We start from the raw sequence: 24,510 nt of genomic DNA on the forward strand, positions 1-24,510 counted from the left end.
CAAGAACATGTTAAAAACACCAAAAACACGATTTTCATTGGGGTGGGTCTTTAAAACGCACAGATAAACTGTTGCAAATCTATTCCAGCAAGAGACATTTCAACTAAATTCTATGATTTGATGGCCTTTCTGTAATATTCAGCTACAATTAAAATATTTAAATGAAATCTGTGGACCTCTATTTCAGTAAAGGTTTGGGCACTATAGTAGATTAAGTTAACAAAGATTAAAATTTCTCTCCTGAATGTTAAATAATACATTTCCTGACACACATTCTGATTCTAAAAACTGGGTGTGGTTTCAATTACAGGTAAAAATCAAGATGATATCCAAAAGAGCATATTCTTTTTTGTAGCTGCTTTACTTTATCTGGTTTCATAAAATAATCAGACAAAATTTAGTTTTTGTCAATGAAATATAGATAATCCCATAATTTTGAAATTTGCACCAATTTATAAGCAAAGAAGTCACTATAGTTAAAGGTCTTTATTTACAAAATATGTATATATTTGTTATTATTATTTCATTTTAAGTTCAGCTAAGTTCTTTGAAAATCCCTGAAGTTTAACAAAAAGATGTTTCAATTCATATAATTTATCATCATATTCAAATATGAGGTAAAAATCACTTCCTTTTTTGCTTTTCAGTCATTGTGGGGTGAGAACCCATAAAATCCTTGTGACTTCTTGCTGTGGTTTAGCAGCTTTTTCCCTCCAGTCTTCTGCTAAAAAAATTTCCTGGTTTTCTGGACAGAGGAAAATGAAAACCTTATATTAAGCTTCCCAACCTATGCATTATGTGATTTGGCTAGACTGCAGTTACTCACTTTGATTCATCTGCAGAGGAGCGCTGGGTCCGAACTCTCCCAACACAGATCCATCACATACCAGAATATAGTATTAATGACCTGTAGATTGGTTAGAAATGCATATTTCACATTTTCAGTGTAGTTGCAAAGGAGGCCAGACGGAAATGGATGAGAGATGGTTTCCTGGAAACGCTGGAAAAACTCTGACTGTTGTAGGAACCTTGAGGGAGTTGTGTTCAGTTATCAGAGGAGCTTTTACCAAAGAGCTGAAGTGGGATTTGGACTTCAACTAGCAGTTTTTTTTGTGATAAAAAAGCCATCTTATCACCAATAAGGTTTAAGGCAAACAGTTTCCAGGAAACCAGAGTTTCACAACAGTTTATATTAGTCCCAACTTAAATAAAACAATTGTCCTGATTTGTCGCCAGATATCTCGGCTTTTGCAGACATCAAACCCACGTGGCTTGAGCACCACAGTGGTTATATGAGCTAAAGCATCAAGCTTGCATAATGTCGAACTCCTCCTCCCGTTCATCATCATCTAGCAGGGGCGCATCTGCAGCCAGCAGGACCGGAGCGATATGATTTCTCATGGATTCTTTGAAACGTTTTGCCTCCATCATTCAGGTCGACATGAATAATATTTCAGTTTAGGGGAAGCAGCTCGTCTTTATAAATCCATACAATCACATATAGTTTCCTTTAATTGAGATCATCATGGGGTTACGCCTATTTGGCACTTCGCGTTGCGCATCCACGCGCATCTGCCTGCTTGTTTTGCTCCTCCAAAGTGTCCATTCTCAGAGGAACCCCGGAGCCCAGCAAAGGAATGAACAAAGTGCCGCTCTCCGACAGACGCTGCAATGGTCCCACAACGGGAAGGTGTTTAGTATTTTAAGCCAGGGCGCAGAGTACCAGCCGGCGCGGCGCAGAGGTGCACCTCAGGAGCAAGCGCAACAAATAACCATCGTCCAGGATGCGGATGAGAGGCGTCAGGGCGCGCAGCGACAGGCGGTGGCTCCGCGGGACCAGCAGCCTCCGCGCAGCCTCCCGCCGCAGCTCCAAAGGCTCGTGAGAGGTCGAGAACATCGCCAGCATCTTCACAATGAACGTCCCGCAGAGCGAGTCAACGACACCCAGAAGGTCAACGTCAGTCCATCTCCGCCAAGGAGAGAAGACATGATGGTCGGTGATGATCCATACGACCCATACAAGTCCATTGATGGTGACAATCCATATTACAACTACTATGACGTTTACGAGAGACCCAGAGAGAGACAGAGACCTGGATATGGCACAAGATATCATCAGTACGGTAAGAGAAATAAATTGTATTTTTAGTTTTCATGCGTCTTTACGCACGTGGCGTGCGTAAAGACTGAATTAATCAAACATCGCTTCTTCATTTTGCTGGTTTCATCCTCTGCTTATCATATCGTGCATTTATGATCATTAATTGCATCTTTATATTTTTTACTCAAATATAATACGTTTTGTTTTCTAGGCCTCCCAGATCTCGTGCCAGACCCATACTACATTCAAGCATCGGCCTATGTCCAGAGATCCCCGATGTACAATCTAAGATGCGCAGCTGAGGAAAACTGCTTGTCAAGGTAAAAAAAATGATGGGAGACGTGAAAGAAAGTCTGGGTGTGATTCCCTGAGGTCTGAGCCATAACAACCACCTATGCGCTTGTGGGTGAGAGTTTCGCAGTGGAAGCAATGAGAAAAGGTAAAATTAAGTGAATCCTGCCGCTGATGGAAGAAAAGAGGGGGCGGACTTCAGTAAAAGTTTAATCATAGCTTCCCCTTGCAGAGAAAGCTCGAATGGTAAACACATTATTGAAAACTAAACCAAATGACCACGTGTTTCCCAAAGATTTTTTTCCACCCAGTATTTACGCACAAGACTGGATCCACTGAGGAGAGGGGGTGAAGCAAGAAAAGCATGCCTGCTGATGTCATTGTGTCCACACTTGACAACGTGCTTATTTTTTAACCCTCCAATTCCATCTGTTTTCTTTGCTCCAACCCTGCAGCTCTGCCTACAGATCAAGCGTGAGGGATTATGACACTCGAGTTCTACTGAGGTTTCCTCAAAGAGTCAAGAATCAGGGAACAGCTGACTTCCTACCCAACAGGCCACGCTACTCCTGGGAGTGGCACAGCTGCCACCAGTGAGTACATGTGTGATGCGTCACATCCAACTTTTCAATCTGGGAGAAAAACTTTTATTTTGAAGTTCTGTTCTAATGAAAAAATGTCAAAATAAAAGCCAACCATCATAAATCCATCTTTCCTGTGAAAGGGATTTCAAATAAACCAATTTTAATTATACTTCAAGAAAAAGTAAAAAAAAATATGTATATATAAGAAAAAAATTAGTAGACACAGGACTCTTAAATGTTAATGAAATAAAAAAATAAAAATACTACTGATTTCTTTATTATCTGTATTATCTCTGCATATATTAAAATTAAAATAATAAAAAATAAAACTATATAACCGTGTATTCTGTTATTGTGAACTATAAATATTTTCTTATTGTGAAACACCTGAAAACTTTTTTGCCTTTTTCTTCTTTTAAAGTCAGACAGGTTTAGCATTTATATCATGAGAATACAAAAAAATAATTCAAAAAGGGCAGATTTTGCTGAATTGTCATGACACTGTTGTAAAATAGCTTCTTTTTTCTTTTCCTTTTTCCAGAAACTACTTAATTCCATAGTTATGCTGTGAACTGCTATGAAGTTGGCCAGCTGGTCCCCAAAATGGAGCAGTCTTGGCAAAGTTTCAGTAAACTGTTGATGTAGCCCATATAGAATTTTTCTCAGTGTTTTGAGAGTCGACTGCAGTCAAAGCCCAGACTGTTTTTCTTTCAGAAACCAGAGTCAAACCAGATGTTGATGCATTTTACATTCATAAAAGCGAGCTAATGTTATGATGATGACATAAACACCTGTCATTTTGGGTGGTCTTTATTGAGTCTTTTGAATTGAAATTGTGTTAATCTGGCTTCTTCCTCTCGTTTATAGACACTACCACAGCATGGATGAGTTCAGCCACTACGACCTGCTGGATGCCACCTCTCACCGCTCGGTAGCAGAAGGCCACAAGGCCAGTTTCTGCTTGGAAGATACCTCTTGTGACTATGGATACTACAGAAGATACGCCTGCACTTCTCATACTCAGGTGTTTGAGCTAAAAATACACTTCACTGCCCATTCAAATGTGACACAAATACCTGAAATGCTTCATCAAAAAATTTAAATAGAAAGAGAAATGTTTTTTATTCAGTGATTTGGACTTTTTTTCACTTTTAAGATATTTTAAAATAAAGTTTAAGGGATTTAGTTTATATCTTCAGAAGAAAATCATTTTCTCATCCAAAGTGTTTTTTGCAAATTTCTTTTCCTTTAGTCCGAAACACTTTGTGAGATCTTAAAATTTAAGTGTCACTCAAAAGAAGCCTCATCCATTTAATTTAAAGGGAGTTTTGTTTAATCTCAGTAAAAGAAAAAAATAAGTTGTCAAAGTTGTTGCAATTTCAGATCATTTTAGCAGTATTAACAGTGCAGATCTTAGGAAAAAAGCTAAATATTGGAGAAAAGTTTGAATTAGAACCAGTTATATCTTCAAGGGGATTTTATACTAACCTTCATGATAAAAAAATCCAATGATTCTGAGAAAAATCAGTGTTTTATGAAAAAGGAGCAACAGCTGACACAAAAAACTTGATGAACTCTGTTGTTTTTAAGCTGAATTTTTGAAAAAAATCTTTTTTTTTCTAAATATAAGAATCAAAAGTCAGATGCTAAATCCAGATAATTAGCTTTAACAATAAGTTTCACCAACAGCTGCTGTGAAGTTACACGCAATGACTACAGAAAACCACTGTGGTTAAATGTGAATCTTTTTTTTTCTATACTGCAGCCTTTCCACTGTTAAATGTCTCCAAACTCCACAGAAGTTTCCCATAAAAGGTGGTTCTCCTGCTGCCTGAAACATTTCTTTTGTAGCTTATCTTCACCACCCTGTGAGACATTTAAAATAGTTTCCTCCCAAAGCTACTGAGCACAAAAAACAGCAGCTGCCAGCATTCTTCTCAAATGAACATTGTAAAATAAACAGAATGGGAGGTAGTGGAGCATTTTTTCTGGATTGTATTAAGAAAAAAAAAAACATCCTTTTTAGATAAATGTATGCAAACATACCATAAAAAATGTTAAAAATTTAAAGATTTCTTTTAAATTTTGAATTAAATTGAATTAGCTACCAGTAAAAAACTTTGGATGTGATTTAATTGAGAAGGTTTTATAAGAGTTGTTGAATTGCTCTTGAAAATCATGTATTTTTTCTAGTTTGTAAGCGTGACAAATTGTAGTTTCATTTTTTCACTCAAATAGAATGTGTAAATCTTGTTCTAAGTTGTAACATAGTTTGTCATTATATTTAGACGAACTCCTCTGTTCTTTAGTGGAAGTCACCTCATAGTCTGTTATTTCTCTTTCTGCTTTGAGATTCAATCATATTCAGGACTTTTTATTCTTTATTTCAATCTGTAATAAAGCAGTCAAATTTGCTAAACAGCCTCGTTCGACACCTTCACATCTGTTGAGAAACATACTTATATCATGTTTTCTGTGATTATATTTCTATCTGCAGGGCCTGAGCCCGGGATGTTATGACACCTACAATGCAGACATTGACTGTCAGTGGATCGACATCACAGATGTGAAACCTGGCAACTATATTCTGAAGGTTTGTCAGGAATACCAGATTAGTCTTTGGACTCTGGGTGCCTTCAAATGAGTTTCATTTCTTTCACATTTATGTATTTTTTCTTAAATGTCATCATTTTTTGCTGACAGGTTAGTGTAAATCCTTACTATCAAGTTCCAGAATCGGACTACAGCAACAACAATGTGCGCTGTGATGTGCGCTACACTGGCAACTATGCCTACGTGTCAGGTTGTCACATGTCAACGTAAGTATTTTAAATAATAATGTCATTTTTTTTTTCCAGATCCTATTTTTTATCATGCTGTTTTCATTCACATGTTTTTCCCTTTTCACAGATATTAGGTAACAGTCCAAAGTGGTTCTGCGAAAATCCCTACAAGTGACTTTGAATGGATGAACTGCAGCGACAGATTAAACACTACTAAATATAACGTCATGAAATATGGTATCTACTTCAAAAATAAGCAAAAAATTTAAAATAAATAAAAAAAAGGTTACATTATTGCTTCAAACAATGTTATCTTCTTTATTTGTGCAAAGTCTTTGCAACATTTCCGTGCTGATGGGTTCTGTATGCTAACATCTCACATTAATGGATGCTCCATTAAAAGTATGAAACTCACAATCTTCAGTAAGAAAGAGGGTTGAAATTATATCGGTGGTTTTCAAAAGCCTAATTTTTTCTATTTATGGAATGCTTTTGGCTCAAAAACTTAAAACATTATTACTTGAATAAACCTTTGTCATGTTGTCATTTGATTTTGGATTTGTTTATGTCATTAAAAATGCTTTTTTGTTGCCTTTACTCTCTTAAAAAATATTTTTCATTAAGAAGAGGTTCTTAAACACACATACGTTGATAATTTTACAAGTAAAATACATTTATAATTAATTGACAAAAGGTAAAACATCACAAGAGAATATTTCATTCTTGCTTTTTTTATTTTTTGAGCATATAAATGTGTTTTTCCCCCTGAAATCTAGTCTAAAGATGTATATGAAAAGTGAGTTTATTGACTGATATATTATTTTAGCAATATTTCTATAGAAAGTGTTAAAAATTATTTATGTATTAAAATTATTTTTTTTCACAAAGGAGAAGAAATTAATTAAGATCAAAAGTCTTTGAGTCTTCTGACCACAATCGATAGCTGCAAAACATTATCTGTAGACTGCAAGTGTCATAAAAAAATGTAGCTCCCAACATCAAATTACTATAAATATATTTTTTTATTTTTTTAAACAAACATAAGGTAAAACATATGATACACTATTACATCAGTGTTTTCGACCTATAAATTGAATGTGATTAATTAAACTTTTTTGTAATTGTGTCAAGAAGACTAAATAATATAAATATATTATTCTATTTATATGAAATAAGAAATAAATCCACACATTTAATTTAAAAATTCAAATTGTGAGACATAGTGATATTCGTCATCCGCGCCGCCAGGGGGCGTCCGTGAGCTCTGCTTCACTTTCTTCGAAAACTGTGATTTTTATCAAACTCAACTGAACCTACCACCAGCAGTGTGTTTGTGTTCGTCTTTGCGCGTTCTTGTGCTGCTGTGTGTGTGTGTCTGTGTGTATTGTTACTGATCCAGTCTTGTCCGAGCAAAGATGCATCCTGTTCGAGTGTCGATTCCGTCGTTTCGCTCAGAAAACAACTCGATAGAAAAGGGATACACGGTAAGCTAGGCACCAACAACCTCTGTGTGTTCGTCCGATGCTAAGTTGTTGTCACGAATTTTTACAGTCTTATATCTGTGTGTATTCAAGGGCTTAACACTTTTAATATCTGCCTTTGTTTTATTTTTATTTTTAACTTTTACTCTATTACTCACAAACTATTAATAAAAACTAACGAATAGACAGTTAGAAGTTCACTATTTTCCCTGAATAGCTTGTTTTCCCCTGTAAACAGAAACAATCATTAAATACACGAAAGTAGCTTCAATTTACGTCCATTTATCATGTGTGTTTATTATTAAAATCTTAGCATAACTCATATAATAACTTAAATGTATCCCCATTTCTTTCTGACATTCAAAAACATTCTGTTGGGTTTCAATGATTATGATATTTAAGCTAACCTCGCAATTTTTGGGGGGGATAAATCTCATGATTTTGTTAGCTAAATAATATATTGCTCAAACTAAATTCAACAACACCACTCAGAATGTCTTTAAATCAATAGCTCAGATCAGACATTTTTACACACGATTTTCTACTTACAAAAAAGCTGTCAAAGCTATCATCTGTCTCAGCTTTATAAACTATAAAGTTACATTTATTTTGAAAATGTTGACGTACAGTTCGCTTCCTCACTGCGGATGTCTAGTCAGGCGTTTAGGTTCCCTCTTCAGGAGCGTCACTGACCGTCACTCATTTCCTGCTTTGCTTAAGGCTGGAAGTTACTGGCGTGTCATCGAAGCTTTGCGAAAGCCTCCAGAATAGTGATGGAAGTGGCATCCACAGGAACTCCGACAGATCACAGAACTATAGCCAGATGTTTCCTCTGATCGGAGCAGACACCTGCATTGACAGCCACTCTCTGACTTCTTCTCTTTTTTTTAGGTCTTTAAAATTGATGTGCTGATGAATGGCAGACTATACAGCATTGAGAAACGCTACAGTGAATTCCATGCATTGCACAAAATGGTGAGCACAATTATAAAACTCCTTTTGCTCCACTGATATGATTTTTTTTTCAATGCACATGTAGATTTAGATAACTAATATTTATTTTGCAAAACAGTGACTTAAGTTTTCTTGCATAGTAAAATCACTGCAGGTCATGAAGGAATTCATGTGCTTCACAGAGGTTAACCTCGATCACCGCACAGGATGTGCTGATTGCTGTAGGTTAACAAAGAAGTTCCTCTTTCTGTCACCTTACTGCTCAGCTGTTCATACTTTGTTCCAGTATACTTTGTACTAGTTATTTGTCCTAAAATAAGTAAAACTTCACTGATGGCCTTAAAACTGCAGTATTTTAAGTCACAGATTTTTCCCTTCGGGTGGCAATACTCAAGTTTTTAATCCTTGTCTGTTAATGTTTTATGAGCAGACAATGCATTTCTCTCATAGTGATTTTGTATACTTAATTTTTTTTTAGATTCGTGCAAGGAAATACAATCTTTGAAACAGCTGACCAAAGACTTCTTTACTCCGTTGTTTTATAACCATTTTACTTTAATTTATTTAATGAAAGCTTCTAAATTTAGTTAGTAATGCTTTTAAAGTCTATGTGGTGTTCAGTTTGTAACATTGAGCAAATTTTCTAGCTTAAGAGGAGCATAAAACCACCAGAAATCCCATCAAAACACGTCAGAAACTGGGTTCCCAAAGTCCTGGAACAAAGGAGGCAAGGCCTGGAGCTCTATCTACAGGTACTTGGCTCCACTTGTGACTGAAGACTTTGTTTTCTTACCAAAAACAAATCCGGAAGCTATTGAAGAAATATAGTTTGGTTCAACTGCACACTGAAATTTCCCCTTTGTTTTTTTCCAGACTATAATTATGGAAAATGAGGCTCTTCCGAAGATATTCCTGGACTTCCTAAACATCCGCCATTTTCCTTCTGTGCCAAAAACAGAAAGCTGTGGGTGAGTAAAAACTGCTGGTTTACTTAAAAGGGATTTGTTGCTGTTTATGTTTGGAAAAAGATGTATTTATTTGGTGTTTTATTTGTCATTAAAGGTCCTTCGATACAGAATCTGTGGAATCAAGGTGAGTTATTTTAAGTGTCTTTGTTTATAAAACCCAGTCGGTCACATGTTTGAACTTAAGCCAGTTAAACACTGTTTTTTCCACTCTTGAACTTTAAATCCTTCATGTGGAAATGTCTAGCATCCTAAAATCTTTTATTGTTGTTCTTCTTTTTTAGTAAACTTTCTCATCAGCCGGTCATGCTGTTTCTGAGAGACCCCTACCTGCTGCCTCACGGTACGATCACGCTCCCCAATCTGCATCTTTTTTTTATCTAGTACATCTTTGAGCAAACTTTTCTGTTTATTTTTACAGATGCATTCTCCAACGTTGTGATTGAAGGTGTGATCCATGGCATTTTCTACCCAGATCTGCAGCCGAGGTAGAAAAGGGGCCATAAACTGATGTCACACAACTAAGACACCCTGAACCTGCCTTTATCAATCACAACCTCCTACTTATTCTTTTTTTGTTGACACTTTCTAACACTAACTGAACAACACTCCACTCTACTACCAAGTTTAACTTTAAAGGGAATCGACTACAAAAACCAGCTTGTTGTGAAACAGTTTTACAAATGACTTCTACAGATCAATAATGTTGGGAACAGAAATGAAAACTCTATAATCATTTATAAGAAGGCGAACAGGAACAGTAAATATAGTTCTCAAAAGGCTGATCACAACCAGCATGTACTGCAGTAAAAGCCAGAGTTGATGTTGTTTTTCCATAGATGATGGATCACGTTCTTCTTCCTGCAATTCTGCAGGAGGCAAAGATTGCTAACTGAGGTGCCACGCCTTTTAGAGCCACCATAAAGGGTGCTTGAGTTTTTGGCAAATGTCACCAGCAGAATAAACAGATCAGAGCAACACAGATGCCTTTTTAAGGGATTGCAGACATTGTGCTTTAAGTTTGGACGTGGATCTTACTCTTCTAGCAAGTTGTAAAAAGCTACCTTTGTGATGGCGATCTGTTACTGTAGCAGCTTTTCTTTCATTTAAAATTGATTGTTACACCATTGATCCTATCAGTTTTGTACCAGCAAATGACTTGTGAAACAAAGTGCTGCATATTCAAATGTTTAAATGGAAGGACACAGGGCAAATAGCCAACTTTATTGGGCTCTGACCCACCCTATTTTTGTTTGCAGAACAAAAATAGAGGGTTTCACTAAAAGGGAAAGTATTCTGTGTGAGTGAAAATGAGTGCTTTATGACTTAACCATGTTGTTTTTTGATCTGTGACTTTTGCACAGGCATGTTTCTTTCTTAGTCTGTAAAAATATATAAAAAAAGATGGCACAATTAAAATTTTAGCTCAGAATAAAAGTTACTGGATCAAAGACTGGAGACTTGACACTCAAAGTTACTCAGAATCCCAGCAGGCTTGTGTTCTGCTAATGAAGGAGCACTTCTCTTTGAAACATAAGCTTCAGTGTTCATTAGAGTTTCTGCAGACCAGCATCTACATTTACACTGACTTTACACAGAAGATGTTGTCACTTCTGCTATCATCACAAAAAGAGATTACTCAGACTTTAAAATGATGTGCAATATAAAGGAAAACTAGTTCTTGTTTTCTGTGACAACTCATTCTGTAGATTATTGTGTTGCGTGTGTTTTTCTGTACAATTTTCACTAATCAACGTACTCTTTGAAATTTATGACACAAATAAAGAATCTGAACTAATAACCTCGACTAAAAGCAATCGTGACTTTTGCTAAAGTTTCTTTAAATTGTGTTTCTTTTGTGGTAAAATTGTGCTCTGACTATAGAAGTGTGTGTTTTTGTGTGCTGTATGCCAAACTACAGAGAACACTTGAATTCTTCTGTAGCACTTTTAGTGTAAATGTTTTGTAAAACAACAAATAAAATTCTTGACTTGTCCAACTCAAAAGTTGCAACTTTTTATTAAATTATTTGACATTATTAGAAAAACGGCTGCTGACAGGGGAGCTGATTTAAATGTCATTTAAATGAAATAAAAAAAACTATTTTAAAAAATCCAGTACACCTGTTTGGCGTAAGGTTGTTTGAGTCGTTCCACGTTGTGAAAAACCATCTCTCTCTCGTGTTATTTTCTGAATTCTCATCTTTGCTTTAATGGATCCTCGTGTCTTGAAACTGCAGGTTTGGAATTCAGTTCTGTAACAGTCTTCTGCAGGATTTTCTGATTCAAACGTGAAGCAAAAAAGTCTTTGAGGATTTACAAAACTGAAATTGAGAACCCTCTTGTCCCAACTGACTGGTTGTGTGACTCGCCATCTGCTGTCTGCTCGCCATTTTGTAATGGCTGACTCTAAAACTTCAAAGCTCCCCATGACCAACTTCATCCTTGAGCGGATCATTCTGATTGGCTTCTTCCTGAGGTCCTTTCATATTTGCAAAGGCAACTTCTCTTCTGAGCTGGTCCAGAGGAGGCAGGCCCACGGCGAGGTTTCGCACGGCGATGGCCATCATAAGGAATCTGCCACAGATGTGAACAGAGGTCGTTTCAATTCACTTCCTGAAGTTTCGAACAGGAAGTTGGGCCGTCGAGGAAGACTCACCCCCTTCGAATCGTGTAGTACTTTTTAACAGCAAAGCGTTCCAGCCGCTCGAGCAGCCCAGCCTCTCTGCGCTTTTTCACCTCCTTCATGCGGCGCTGCCTCTTCAGGAAGAGCTGCACGATCGGGTCAGTGGCGTTGACCTCTGCGTCTTCAGAGTCCGCGACCAACAGAGGCTGCAGCTCAGGAGGAAGAGGCTCCGTTTCTGTTGGTGTAGAATGGTCAATATAGGAGGGAAAAAACTGACACCGTTTTAGACTGTTTAGATATGTGTTTTTATAAAAAAAATGTTATGAAAAATTAAAATTAAAAATCTGTTACTTCATATTATTTGGAGTCAGAGTGTAGAAAAGTTCAGAGCTATAATGGCAACATGATAGTTTGATAGTAATATGATAGTGGAATATTTTGGGAGTTTTTGGAGTTCAGCTAATATTTCAGCTGCATGCTAGCTATTTTGGCTAATTTAGGCTTTTGTTGTTTTTAGGCTATTTTGGAGTTTAGCTAATGTTTCAGCTGCATGCTAGCTGTTTTGGCTAACTTAGGCGTTTTTCAGTTTGGCATTTAACTCATATTTTAGCTGACAATCAGCTTCAGCGTTTTCAGATATCCATTTCAGCATCTTCAGCTGCCAAATTCAACTTACCGCATTCACACAAGCATTATCCCAGTTAGTGCTTTATATCAATTTTATAGTTAAAGTTAATAATGAATAAGATGTGCACTTTACATCCAGTTTGCGCATGACCCGATAAGTCGACTAATCGGAAAACAAAATCAGTGATTAGTCAACTTTCAAAATAATTGTTTGTAGCAGCACTATTCTAAACCTGAACCTAGCTCAGTTTTGAGCTTCACCTGTTCCGTTGCGGATGCGCTCTTGGATTTCAAACAGCTTGGTGAAATTGTCCTGCAGCGCCGCCTCAGTGGTGTTGACGTAGACGTACATGTAACAGGACGGCTCCTCGGACACCGTGTAGACTTTGTGGTAAGCTCCAGCAGGAACCTGCACACAAATGAGCTCCTGGTGTGATCAAACTGTAAGAACATTATTTGGAGACTAATTTAACGTACATTTATCTGCTCATTCGGCTGCAAGGTGTAGTTCTTTTTCTCCTCCACAACCTCAACAATCACTTTCCCTTGTAGCATGTGGATGCTGGTGTTGCCCAGGTCTTCACTCACAAAGTTTTCCAGGTGGAGACCTGAGAGTGGATGTATTGTTAGTTGGTTCATATCACTGTATGCTAAACAAAAGATTAAAGGAAATGTGCAACCTGGGAAATCCGCAATGAAAACTATCTCTGTTTGGTTGTCCAAACTGCTCTCGATCTCCTGGAATTTGGTCCTCCAGGGTGACAGGTCCACCAACAGAGGCATGAGCCACGGATTTGGCCGGAAAGGTGACCAATCGGCCTTTACGACGTCCACACGAGGATCAAAGATCCTGAAGGAGGAGGAAATCAGCAACTACAATCCCCCATATATTAAACAGACTGATCTAAAATGTTCTCCTACCTTTGTTGAAAGCGCTCGTTGATCGACACCCAGATGTCAAAATAGATTTCTGGATCAGAGATGTTGTAGCGCGGCAGTAACTCATTCAAACATGTAGCGTACTGCTTCAGCATGTCTCCATGATCTTTCCAGCGTCGACTCTGAGTGAAAACCTGTGATGAGAAGGCAGGAAAGTTTGTAAGTCAGCAGAAGAGAAAAAAAATGATCAGAGTTGGTGTTTTTTCAGCAGGATGTTTTGCAACACACTGATGTCGTCTCTGTTAATATTAGAGTACAATAGGAGGTAAAATCACCCCTGGGTTCAGATATCCAATTTCACCCGTGTTTCCATCCCTGTAGGTGATCTTCACGTGCTGATGGGTGCGGGAGTGAACCATCATGTCCCATGAGTATCCATACAAGCCGTTGGTCCAGTTGTTGTAACCCTAAAAAAAATAAAATCCAATTTTTACTGTTAAAGTTATTGGGAAACCCGATGGGAGGCTATGTTTTTGTAAATGATTCATCCCCCCTATTGATGACACTGGTCTGAGCTGCTGTTTGTTGTGCAGCAATGATTGTTGACTAATTGAGTAACTGTTGCTTGGTGAGCTCTGAGGGTTCAAAAGACATTTGATAACCTCAACGTACAACCCCTCTATAGAGAAAAAAGGAAGTTTTTAGGAGCATTTTTTAAAACGTGAGAAAGATTTACCTTTGTGATGAAGTGGGAGTAAGGCAGGAAAAACTGTTCAGCGATGTAGACAATAGTGAAAATGGCTGCCAACTTGTGCTTGAGTCTCAGTTTGAAGGCTTTGGCAGCAGTTGGAGTCTCCTGCCCTTCAGCGCTTTGGACCTCCTTGTAAACACAGGAGGTGCTGGGCTGAGACTCTGCTGAGGTCAGGGGCAGGACGGAACTGAGAAACGATGGGAAGCCAGCGAAGAATCTTCTCGGCCAATCGGGGTAGCAGAAGAGAGGGCTGGTGGCCAGCATGGTGTAGGAGAACATCCCTAAGGAGGAGTCAGAATCAGTTAGATTCAGGTGAAAGAACAGCAGTGGAGACCCATAAATGTGCAGGTGGGGAAGCGAAGTGGCTCACAAACCGATGCTGAAGAGCTGAGAGTTCATACAGTGGAAGTACGAGACGAAAAAAAATGCGTAAGGCCGTGTTGCGTCAAAAAAGAGGAGATAGCCAGCAGTCAGATCTAGAACAAGACCCCCTCCGTGGATGATCAGCAGACTGACCAACTCCACAGGAAGAATCACTCTAGGAAAAAAAATACATAATCCCAGTTAGTAAAGATCCACTCCAATGAAAATCGTGTTTTTAACATGTTCCTGTGGCCTTTTTCTAGTGATAGAGGAGAAAATTAAGCTTAGAGAATAGCATTTCTGAGTGTTTTATTCAAATTTCAGTTTGAAAAAGAGCTTTATTTGGGACACAAAATAATCCCACGCATAGCTCTGAGGTGAATTTCTAATGAGCTCCTGCCTTTCTGCAGAAACTATATCCTAGAAAACAACAGATTTTTTTTTCATTTCAGCTAAAAAGCAGCATAATCATAATTAAAAGACCACATGGGGAAAATAAAAATAAAAAGATGGGACTTTATTGATGCTAACAGAGCACTCACTTGAATGGATCAAAGAGCCAGTGGTGTGCTAAGTATGACATCGAGTATCCCTCCACCCAGTCTGCATCCAGCTTTTTGATTCCAGCGATAAAATACACAATAAATATCTGAGGGAAGAGTAACATAAACACCAACAGGTCATTCTCACTCTGAGCCACTCCACTTAAGACAAGCTCTGGAAGGCAGGTACAAACCTGTGTCCTCAGAAGGGTGTAATTCCAAAGAGGCACGTGAGCGTTTCTTATGGACGGCCTTCGCAGCCCGTCCACTGACCTGCGAGAACATGCAGCTGTTAAATGACAGAAGAGTGGCAAACCGTGCACAAACCCACAGGCATCACTTCACCAGTATCGGTTGCCGTCCATGAGTGTGAGCTGGAATCCGATGAGACCATAGAGGTACGAGTGATTGTTCCAGGCCGTTTTATCCAAAAAGAAGACGTACCAGTAGGTGGAGATAAACAGGAGGCAAGAAAGGCGGTAGAAACAGCCAAGCATGATCCCCACTGCCCCTGCATTTAGAAAAACAGACTATTGATTCCGTGTTATTCTCGTTTCGTAAATGTGTTTTAACCAGTTGATAAAAATGTCCATTTACTAATCAAAAAACAAATGTATGCAAATGCTATTATTTCGATATAGACTTGTCGTGATCTTATGAAACTCTTTTTAAGAAAGACTTGACTGAAATAGTTGGCTGTGAGGGAAAAAAAGAAAATTTGTGGCACTAGTTTCTGCTATGGAAGTCAAGATTGTTTAGATGTTGCACTCAAAAACAAGCTTCTCTAATTGATTTAATGTGACCCCTGAATGTTCAGGACTTACCGAGGAACATGACTAGATACAGCAAATACATCCAGTCTAGTGGAAGTGGCTGCAAGAAGTTGAAAAGAGGAAAGCGACACACAGGGGCTCCATCCAAATATTTATAGTCCAGGTGGCTCAGACCTCGTTCCTGTGTCACATCAATGGCCATCAGCAAACCTGCATAAACCACCATGGTAAAAGTAAGATCTACTTAGCATCAAAGAGTGTTATACGATCAATCAACGTATAGTCCTACAATCTAATCAGATCAATCTGACAAGTTATTAATCAAATTCATCAATACCATTAAAAATAATTAAAAAATTATATAAATCGATAGTTGATTTTAAAAAATACCATTTGGATTGAGGCATGGTAAGTTTATTTTACTATAACGGAAAAACGACTAACACGATGGACAGTCCAATGTGTGGAAACACTGAATTTTGCAAAAACCATACAATACCCCTGTTTAAGGGGCATGAAGTTACCAAATAAAAAGCGGAAGATGCCCAGAGATGCAGGATCAGTGGGTCTGTTCAGGAGGACCACCAGGTTCTGCCAGGAGCTCAGGTCCTCTGCCTTGAACCCAAAGATCCGCTCCATCCTGCTCTGAGTTGGGGGTGTATTTGTTCTGGGAGCTCCATCCTTCTTTGCTGTTTGCTCTTTCCCACTTCTGCTAACAAATGCACCTATGGATCATGAAAGAGTAGACACTTCAAAACAAGGAAGACTGTCTGAATTGATCTTAAATTATCTTAAAATGAAGAATCTAGTAACATTGCACGATTTAAAAATGTTTAGATGCTGTTTTGGGTGGCTAGACTGTGGTTTAGATAACAACTATTCTAGCTGGTTAAAAAAGCACGTCACTGCTAGCATTAACTCACCTGCCGTAGCGTCTCTCGCCTCCATACTTCTAAAAAGCTAACTTTTGGTTCGGTAGGGGGCGGTTTTCTCCTTTCTCCCTGCCCCAAAATGCCAGAATCCTGCGTGGCCCGAGATACGGACAGAGTTTACGTGTCACCTCCACACATAGACAGTCCCCCATGCAGGTTAGTGAGTCGGGCAGAGAGGAGGGGGAGGCGGTTCTGGACAGAAAGGAATGTTGTGAACAGAATTCTCAATGCTGATTGGCTGGTTCCTTTCAGGATCCCATGCGTCACTTCCTGAAAGCTGTGACAGCTTGCTTGTTAACTAATATATATTTTTATTAATGTCTTTTGCCGTGGTTAAAAAAAAACGTTGTCCCTGTATACAGGGTGTTTGTTTTTTTATTTAGTAGTTTATTTGACTGGGAAATTGCATATTAGTTAGCCAAAAGACTGGTATTTGTAGTCCATTTACAGGTGGCATATTAATTCTCCATAAAAACAAAGTGAAATAAACAGCATAAACATATGTAAACATGAATGAGAATTAAAAGTATATAGCAATATCATAAAGAACTAAAAAGAAAACAATTTAAATATAAATGAGCAATAGAAATACATAACAATGTTAATGGGTTAAACATGTGATGTATTTATAAAGGAACAGTAGTGATTGATTAACATTTTAAGTGTATTAAAATACAATGTAAGGTAGCTCAATTTACAGTTTGAACGCATAATTTTAAAATGTTTTTTTTTTTACAATTGCAAGAATATGTAGTGTAGGGTTGCAGTTTGAAAATGCTTTAAAAAATTTAATATGAAAAACCTACTATTCAATGTTGAATGCATTTGTTAAAATTGTATATCAATAAATGTTAATATAACGTTATATGTTAATTTTAAAAAGTTTGATATTGCTACAATAAAGTAGAATCTAGTTGGGTTCAACATTTTTAGTAAAGTGGTCCGAGTTAGTCAAGTCTCCGACCACCAGGGGGCGACATAAAGTCAGACTGCCATATTTTTCTCTCAAAGCAAGCTATGTTGCTAGGAACCATTGAGAGAAGAAGAATAACAAAAGCTGCCACATATCTTCAGAGCATAACCCATCATCTGTTGTTCCTAAATTCGTGTTTTTGTAATTTAAAAAGTAAGTTACTAGACCCAAAGTTAGCTTTAATGGTTAGAGACATGCTTGGTGTGATGACTAATATGGGAAACCGGATGTGCTTTTTAAAAACGAGTTTGTGAATTTGGAAGCTAAGCTAGCTGCAAGGTTAGCTTCTGTCTCAGCTGCCTCGTCAACGTTTGTCAGAGATAATCAGCTGGGTCAGCCGTTCACCTAAACCTAGTATCTCTCAACGATAACCCCCTGGTAAGTTATCCAAAGTACCGCTTTTCGTAAGCACGCTGTTCATCTGGTTGGCATGGCAATAAATTAATGTCAGATCCATTACCACAGACTCCTGAGTGCATGTGTGTCTCATCTTGAAACTTTAATTACGCTGTGTTGTAAGATCCCAAGTGAATGTTGGAGTATTAGATCTGATTTAGGATGGGATGTTACCCAACTTTGTTTGTTTTTTTTATTTCTATTTTGGGTACATATTTTGTATTAATTGGACAAGGGTAAGAAACCTTGTTACATGTACCGGTATACTGGATTTGAACAAGGCAACGGAGTATTGATATTGATTATTTTTTTAAGTTGCTTGTAAAAAAAAAAAAAAAAAAAAAAAAACTCACAAAGTTCAAACTATTTGTATGTTTAGTGTTTGTTTCTGAACCTAGAGCATGTGAGTTTAGAAACAGTCTACATACTGTTAGCATCATTTCAAGCTACAGACAGATGACAATTTAAAGGAAAGACATGATTATTCACACAGTAAACAGAATAATTCAATGTAGAATTTTTCAACTTGCTTTTGCTATTTTTTTAAGTGAAATTCTTTCTCATTCTTCTTCATTAACATGGTATTATGTGTCAAAGCATTTTTGGTTAATGTGTTTTATTGAGTCTGTAAAATGATGAGGGGAAGCTGTCAAAAATGAAAATCATTATATTTGTCAAACAGTAAAGAACTGCTTGACTAAACTGAGACTAATGACTTGCCTTATCCCCTTGGGTCAGCTGTGCTTTAAAGAGTTAAATTTAGATGCTGTCTGTCACATTCAAACTGAATCTATTCCAGAAGATACAAATGTGTCAGTGAATAGTTTTAGAATAATGAAAAGGGTGGATGCTGTAGACTTGAATGTAGTCTCTCATTTTTGTTGTTTTTATCTAATGGGTACAGCAATTAGTGTTAAACTGCACAGACAACCTCTGCCATCAAAAGATTGTGGAGGGAAATGGCAATTATTTGTCTTTAAGAATCCTTTTCAAAATGCATTTAAAGTGCTTAATTTATCTTAATGTGACTGATTTGCTAGACCAACCCTCTAATCAGACAAGTTGGCAGGATTTTTTTGTATGATTTAAATACTTTATCCTACATAGTTTCTTGAGACAACAGTCTCAAATGTTAGAGTGTCACTCAGCTTTGTTATAAAGAAGAGTAAAACTGAGCCGTTTCTGTCTCTTTTTTAGACATGGGAAGCCTGAGTAGCAGGTTTCAGGCCCCTTCTGAAGAACCAGATGCTGACGAGGGTACAAGTAGCAGCCACAGGAGTGGTTGTGAGTGTAATAAGAGGAAACGAAATGCTCCTTGTGACTGTGAAAGTGAACAAGAGGATGATGATTCTATACTAGAGACACCTCGCAGGCAAGTCCACTTAATAAACTCCATTCTGTCTTGATGATCTTTCAGCTATGAAGATATACTCTGACATCTTCTTTGTTTATGTTGAATAGGAAGAAATTAAAAAGTACTTCAAGATACATTTACCAGACTTTGTTTCTAAATGGAGAAAACAGCGACATTCGTATTTGTGCTCTGGGACAAGAGTGGAACCTCCACAAAGTCTACCTCTGCCAGGTGAAAGAAGACAAGGAAAAGACAGAATTGTAGTGTATGATTGTTCCTAAATAATGCTTCTTCTTTTTTTGTGTGTAATTCTAATGTCGCGTTTGCAGTCTGGATATTTCTCCAGCATGTTCAGCGGTTCCTGGAAAGAGTCCAACATGATGGAAATCAATTTGGAGATCCCAGATCAGAACATCGACACTGAAGGTAAGAGGTGCAAAATGTTGAACCAAGTCTTTAATTGATCAATTTGATATTGAAAAAAAAAAAATCAGATTTACACATATTTATGAACACATATATGTGGACACATTTAAATGTTATTTTACAATTATTATTTAGATTATAAAGTCTAGGTTTTAAATGAACATTAAATTTTTACCTGACACACGAAAGAAAGAAAGAAAGAAGAAACTCTTCCTACCCTGAATTCACTTTTTACAATAAGTGATGTTTGATTTTTGGTCATTATAATATACATCTTTAAAAAAATAATACTGTAATTATCATAATATTTATTAATGATACAAATTTTATAGTCATAAATACATCAGATTATCAAAGTATGATGTATTCATTTTCATAAAACATCATGGTGTTTTTTCACAAGTATTTGACCAGAATAAGTATACATTTTATTATCATCACGAATATTATAGATCTAAAAATTAGTAATAGTCAATCACTACTGTAGATTTGTGTTATTTTAGGTATACGAAAACATCTTTATATATACATACATATGCATGATCACACAGGTGCATAAGAACATGTGCATTTTAATTTTTAAATACATGTACTAGGATAAAATCGCAAGAAAACAAGAAAGAAATCAGCTTTTCTTTCACTTACTTGAATGATGCCACATGTTATTATATTTTCGTCATCAACAACTGAAAATTTTGTCTACAATTTATTGGAAATCTAAGAAGAGGAAAGATCGGTTTATACTTTTTGAATTTGTATTTATTTCAATTTATATAAAGTTATACTGTTTTTTTTATGATGTATTGTCTTTTGTCAATGCAGCTCTCCAAGTTGTTTTTGGCTCTCTGTACCGGGACGACGTCCTGATCAAGCCCAGTAGGGTCATCAGTGTTCTGGCGGGGGCTTGCATGCTGCAGCTGGTCGGTATATAACAGGAAGTCGGCGTGTTTGTGTGGAATGGTCGTTTGAGTTTTCTTAAATGTCATTCTTCGCAGGACGGTTTAATTCAGCAGTGCGGAGAAACTATGAAGGAAAACATCAGCGCAAAAACTGTGTGTGGCTACTACCATTGCGCTAGCATCTACGGACTGGATTCGGTCATGAAAAAGTAACATTTTAGTCGTGATTAACTGGTGTTTTTAATCAGCCCACAACTTAAGAGTGTTTCTCTGCTGTAGGTGTCTGGAATGGCTTCTCAACAACCTGATGACTCACCAAAATGTTGACCTGATGAAAGAACTTGGGTAATTATGATTCTTTAAACCTAAAATTTCGCCTTTTTGTGTTTTTTTGTGTTTAAATATCAATAAAACAAATCTGTTTATTTTTTTCGAATGTGTTTACTTTGCCTTGTGGTGAATATGAGCCTTCTTTTTCTGATCTGTGTTCTCGATCTTGTGTATTTGCAGGGCTGAGGTGATGGAGCAGCTCATTCAGTCTTCTGACCTGTTTGTCATGCAGGTGGAGATGGATGTATATACTGCTCTGAAAAAGGTAGAGATGCACAGGAGTCTCTCATAGGTTGAACACATAAGCCTTTATTTAATATATTGTTTTTTATTTACTTTTTTGTCACAGTGGATGTTTCTGCAGCTCAATCCGTCCTGGGACGGCCCAATCAAACAGCTCCTGGCAGATGCTGACGCCTGGCTCTGCAAACGCAGGACAGGTAACACCAGTCGCGTCCTCTAATTGTACTTGTTTGCAAACATTTCATTAAGCTGTAAGCTTTTAATTCGTTGTCATCTATAGACTTGAGTGAGAAGGAGCCATTCTTGAACACGGAGGACGGCGCACCTTTTCGCTCCGTGTTCAAGCTCGTGCGTCTGCAGTACATCATCAACGATCTGGCGTCTGCACGTATTCTGGAGAGAGACAACATTTTGCCTCATGGTATGATGCAGTTCAGACTGCCTGCTTTTTCTAGACTTATTTTCCTTTTTCACTATAGTACTGATATATATGTGTTATAGTACCATTTGTTGTATATTTATAGAATGGCTGACAGCAATGTACAAAAACCAGTGGTTTGCCATGCTCCGGACAGAGTTTGAAAATGATAACGGGTGAGATTTCATTCAGCCATTTTGATGCAGGTTAATCATGTTCTTCTGTTAAAATAAAGTCATCTTTGTAAATTTAGGCCTCAGGAGGCGAACAAAGATGAGTTTGAGCTCAACAGTATGAGGTGTGGGAGGAAGCTGAGTAAAGATGGTGACGTGAGTCAAAATAATCTTCCTTCTTCTCAAACAATTTCTTTGGTTTGCTACATTTTTGCCTAAAAATAACAACAGTAATGTCTCCTTAGTACTGCTGGCGATGGACGGGCTTCAACTTCGGCTTTGACCTCCTGGTGACGTACACAAACCGCTTCATAGTCTTTAAAAGGAACACCTTGAGTCAGCCGTGTGGGGGTGCTGTAAGTCTACAACCAAGGAGACATTTGGCATACAGGTGAGAGACGGAGTCACAGAACCTTTTGGTGTGTTTTGGGCGGCTGAGGAGGTCACCGTGGCAACCATTTGAAGTTCTTATTTGGGAGGGTGGTAAATGTTTGTTCGTGAAGCTCAAAAAAGAAAAAAATAAGTGTTACATTTAAATAAATTTTTTAAATTTTGTAATTAAATGTGATTAAATAGATTAAATAAGATTTTTTACTTTCATAGGTTACGTCTTGCCTCCTTTGACAGCCGGGGGAAGCTGGTCTGCAGTCGCTCAACAGGTTATCAACGCCTTACCTTAGAAAAGGATCAGGTCAGTGGAAATCCATCAAACTGCCTTTTGCTTTTTCTCAAAAATGTGACTTTTTTCTATCTTTTGAATCCCTCACTTCCTCAGGAATATGCCATCATGAACCTCGACAGCCGGTTACTGTCATTCCCTCTCTACGTGTGCTGTAACTTTCTGTATACGTCACCCCATTCAGACCAACGTGCAGATCCTTCCGAACAAGAAAGCACCATTCACAGTGGGTCTTGATATTTACTGCACTATTCTTCACTTGTATGAACTATTCAACTGAACGTTTAACACCACTCTGACTTTGGACTTATCGTCTATATTTTACATGGCTCTGTGAGGCCTTCAATGAAAAATGTTGTTTTGCCTGTGTTTGGTGCATTTGGAGACTAACTTAATGCAGTTCAAGGGTTAATATTTTCATTTTGTTATTTCCCTACAACTGTCTTCAGTGGGATGATGTACAGAACTTAGAAAAAAATGTATTTTCAGCAGCTTAATTAGGCTTTTTTTCTTTCAAGGTCCATTTTAGTTTCATAAAGCCACTCAGGATTCAGTTTCATTTGGAAACTTTTTGTGTATGGAGTGAACATGAAAATTTGTCAGGTTTCTAACCCCATAAATGCTCAGACTTTCTGTTACAAAGACAAATTTAATCTGTAACTTGTAGCTTGATTTCAAATTTGAAATTTCAACCTTGCTGTCATGCAAATACCAACAGACCTGCTTTGGTAAAAAGGGACAAAACAAAGATTAAGCATGGAAAACTATTAAAATGCATCTTCTTATTTTTAGCTTTCAAACATATTTTATGTATATAAAATCCTATAATGAAGTTAAACTTTATTTTTTATCTAGTTTCTGAGTAAATCTACGTCATAGGAATTTTTATTCTAACAGGAGATCAGCTTTATTTTGGGTGTCCACTTCCTGAACACAACTTTTAGATTCAGCTTCCAAATCAGTGAACAATTCCTGATTCCCAAAAGCTTTCTCCAGTGTGGATCATCCTGTCGGTGTTCATGTTTGTTTAGTGTCTCAAACCTTTGAGTTTGTTCATATTGGCTCAGACAGACTGAATTCTAACGGAATAGTTATAGCTTTGCTTATTGTATTGATTTATTTGTTAAATTTTTCATTTGTTTCTTCATATTTTTTTTAAAATTGTAAGAATTTACCAGAAGTAAATTCATTCAGCAACTCAGTGGATTTTTTGACAACTGTTTTCATGTAAAAAAAATTGTTTTTATTTTCCCGTTATTTAATTTTTTACATGAATTTTTAAGGATATGTTGGAAATTTGTCTGTTTTTTTTGCATCAAAGCATTATCTCCATCTGCTGGTTAAACTGCCATCTCACGCAGGCTACGGTGCTATAACACGGTTGATCACTTTTTCCAGGAAATGACTGTGTTACTTCGACACTTTTGAGCTTCTGAGAATGCTTCATTAAAAAATAAGTATATCACTTTGGTATAAAAAAAGCTTTTCTTTCATGTAAAGATTTTTTTCCTTGCTTATGCAGTCACCAGTCAGAGGACTGGATGCCAACTCTGTTAAAAAAAAAAAAAAGAAAGATGCGCCTAAAAGGATTTTTGTAGGCATGGTTGTCAGAATCAGAAACTTTCTTCCAGTCAACTTCCCCAGTGAAATCTGAATAATAAATAAGCCTGGTTTAAATCTCAATGATTTAAAAGAAAAAATATTCTTCTGTTACTTTTATATGTAAACTACACAAAAAAACGGACACACAGAAATTAAAGTTGTCTCTTTACAGCTTTTTGCATCCACTATATTATGATTGATAATCTACTGTGGATTCTGTATTATCTGGTATTCTGTTTTCTACTTGTACAACTTGACTCCATTCCTCAGGCTGCCACCTTACAGTGTTGCCTTTCTTGTACAAAAGTTTATATAATAAGGGAACTTTTCTTGTTGTCATTAAAAAAACAAAAGATTTGAAAAGTA

At 37.2% G+C, this 24,510-nt stretch overlaps 4 protein-coding genes across 4 annotated transcripts; 3 read left to right on the forward strand and 1 right to left on the reverse strand.

Annotated features, from left to right (window-relative positions):
- The first annotated feature begins 1,331 nt into the window (after positions 1 to 1,331).
- Positions 1,332 to 6,356, forward strand: loxa (lysyl oxidase a). The gene is made up of 7 exons (XM_024299520.2): positions 1,332 to 2,123; positions 2,313 to 2,421; positions 2,848 to 2,985; positions 3,844 to 4,000; positions 5,474 to 5,569; positions 5,680 to 5,795; positions 5,887 to 6,356. The coding sequence occupies exons 1-7, from the start codon at positions 1,526 to 1,528 to the stop codon at positions 5,891 to 5,893; spliced, it is 1,221 nt and encodes a 406-aa protein (XP_024155288.1). The 5' UTR covers positions 1,332 to 1,525; the 3' UTR covers positions 5,894 to 6,356.
- Positions 6,357 to 7,005: 649 nt separating this feature from the next.
- snx24 (sorting nexin 24) lies at positions 7,006 to 10,966 on the forward strand. The gene is made up of 7 exons (XM_024299473.2): positions 7,006 to 7,243; positions 8,132 to 8,215; positions 8,842 to 8,946; positions 9,068 to 9,162; positions 9,257 to 9,286; positions 9,444 to 9,502; positions 9,581 to 10,966. The coding sequence occupies exons 1-7, from the start codon at positions 7,175 to 7,177 to the stop codon at positions 9,649 to 9,651; spliced, it is 513 nt and encodes a 170-aa protein (XP_024155241.1). The 5' UTR covers positions 7,006 to 7,174; the 3' UTR covers positions 9,652 to 10,966.
- A 184-nt stretch (positions 10,967 to 11,150) lies between these two features.
- ggcx (gamma-glutamyl carboxylase) lies at positions 11,151 to 16,864 on the reverse strand. Its single transcript, XM_024299472.2, has 15 exons — positions 16,643 to 16,864; positions 16,244 to 16,444; positions 15,771 to 15,929; positions 15,292 to 15,457; positions 15,141 to 15,219; positions 14,947 to 15,053; positions 14,416 to 14,579; positions 14,027 to 14,322; positions 13,626 to 13,757; positions 13,333 to 13,484; positions 13,092 to 13,261; positions 12,889 to 13,019; positions 12,673 to 12,820; positions 11,818 to 12,019; positions 11,151 to 11,735 (listed from the first exon to the last, which is right to left on the reverse strand). Exons 1-15 carry the CDS (start codon positions 16,665 to 16,667, stop codon positions 11,576 to 11,578), a joined length of 2,292 nt encoding a protein of 763 aa, XP_024155240.1. The 5' UTR covers positions 16,668 to 16,864; the 3' UTR covers positions 11,151 to 11,575.
- An 803-nt stretch (positions 16,865 to 17,667) lies between these two features.
- On the forward strand, positions 17,668 to 24,510 carry gmcl1 (germ cell-less, spermatogenesis associated). The gene is made up of 15 exons (XM_024299580.2): positions 17,668 to 18,002; positions 19,218 to 19,392; positions 19,482 to 19,605; positions 19,704 to 19,800; positions 20,623 to 20,720; positions 20,796 to 20,908; positions 20,979 to 21,044; positions 21,210 to 21,294; positions 21,379 to 21,469; positions 21,553 to 21,693; positions 21,797 to 21,866; positions 21,944 to 22,019; positions 22,109 to 22,254; positions 22,467 to 22,554; positions 22,639 to 24,510. The coding sequence occupies exons 2-15, from the start codon at positions 19,220 to 19,222 to the stop codon at positions 22,777 to 22,779; spliced, it is 1,509 nt and encodes a 502-aa protein (XP_024155348.1). The 5' UTR covers positions 17,668 to 18,002; positions 19,218 to 19,219; the 3' UTR covers positions 22,780 to 24,510.

Source organism: Oryzias melastigma, linkage group LG12, assembly GCF_002922805.2.
Source record: "Oryzias melastigma strain HK-1 linkage group LG12, ASM292280v2, whole genome shotgun sequence".
In the NCBI taxonomy this organism is placed as follows: Eukaryota; Metazoa; Chordata; class Actinopteri; order Beloniformes; family Adrianichthyidae; genus Oryzias; species Oryzias melastigma.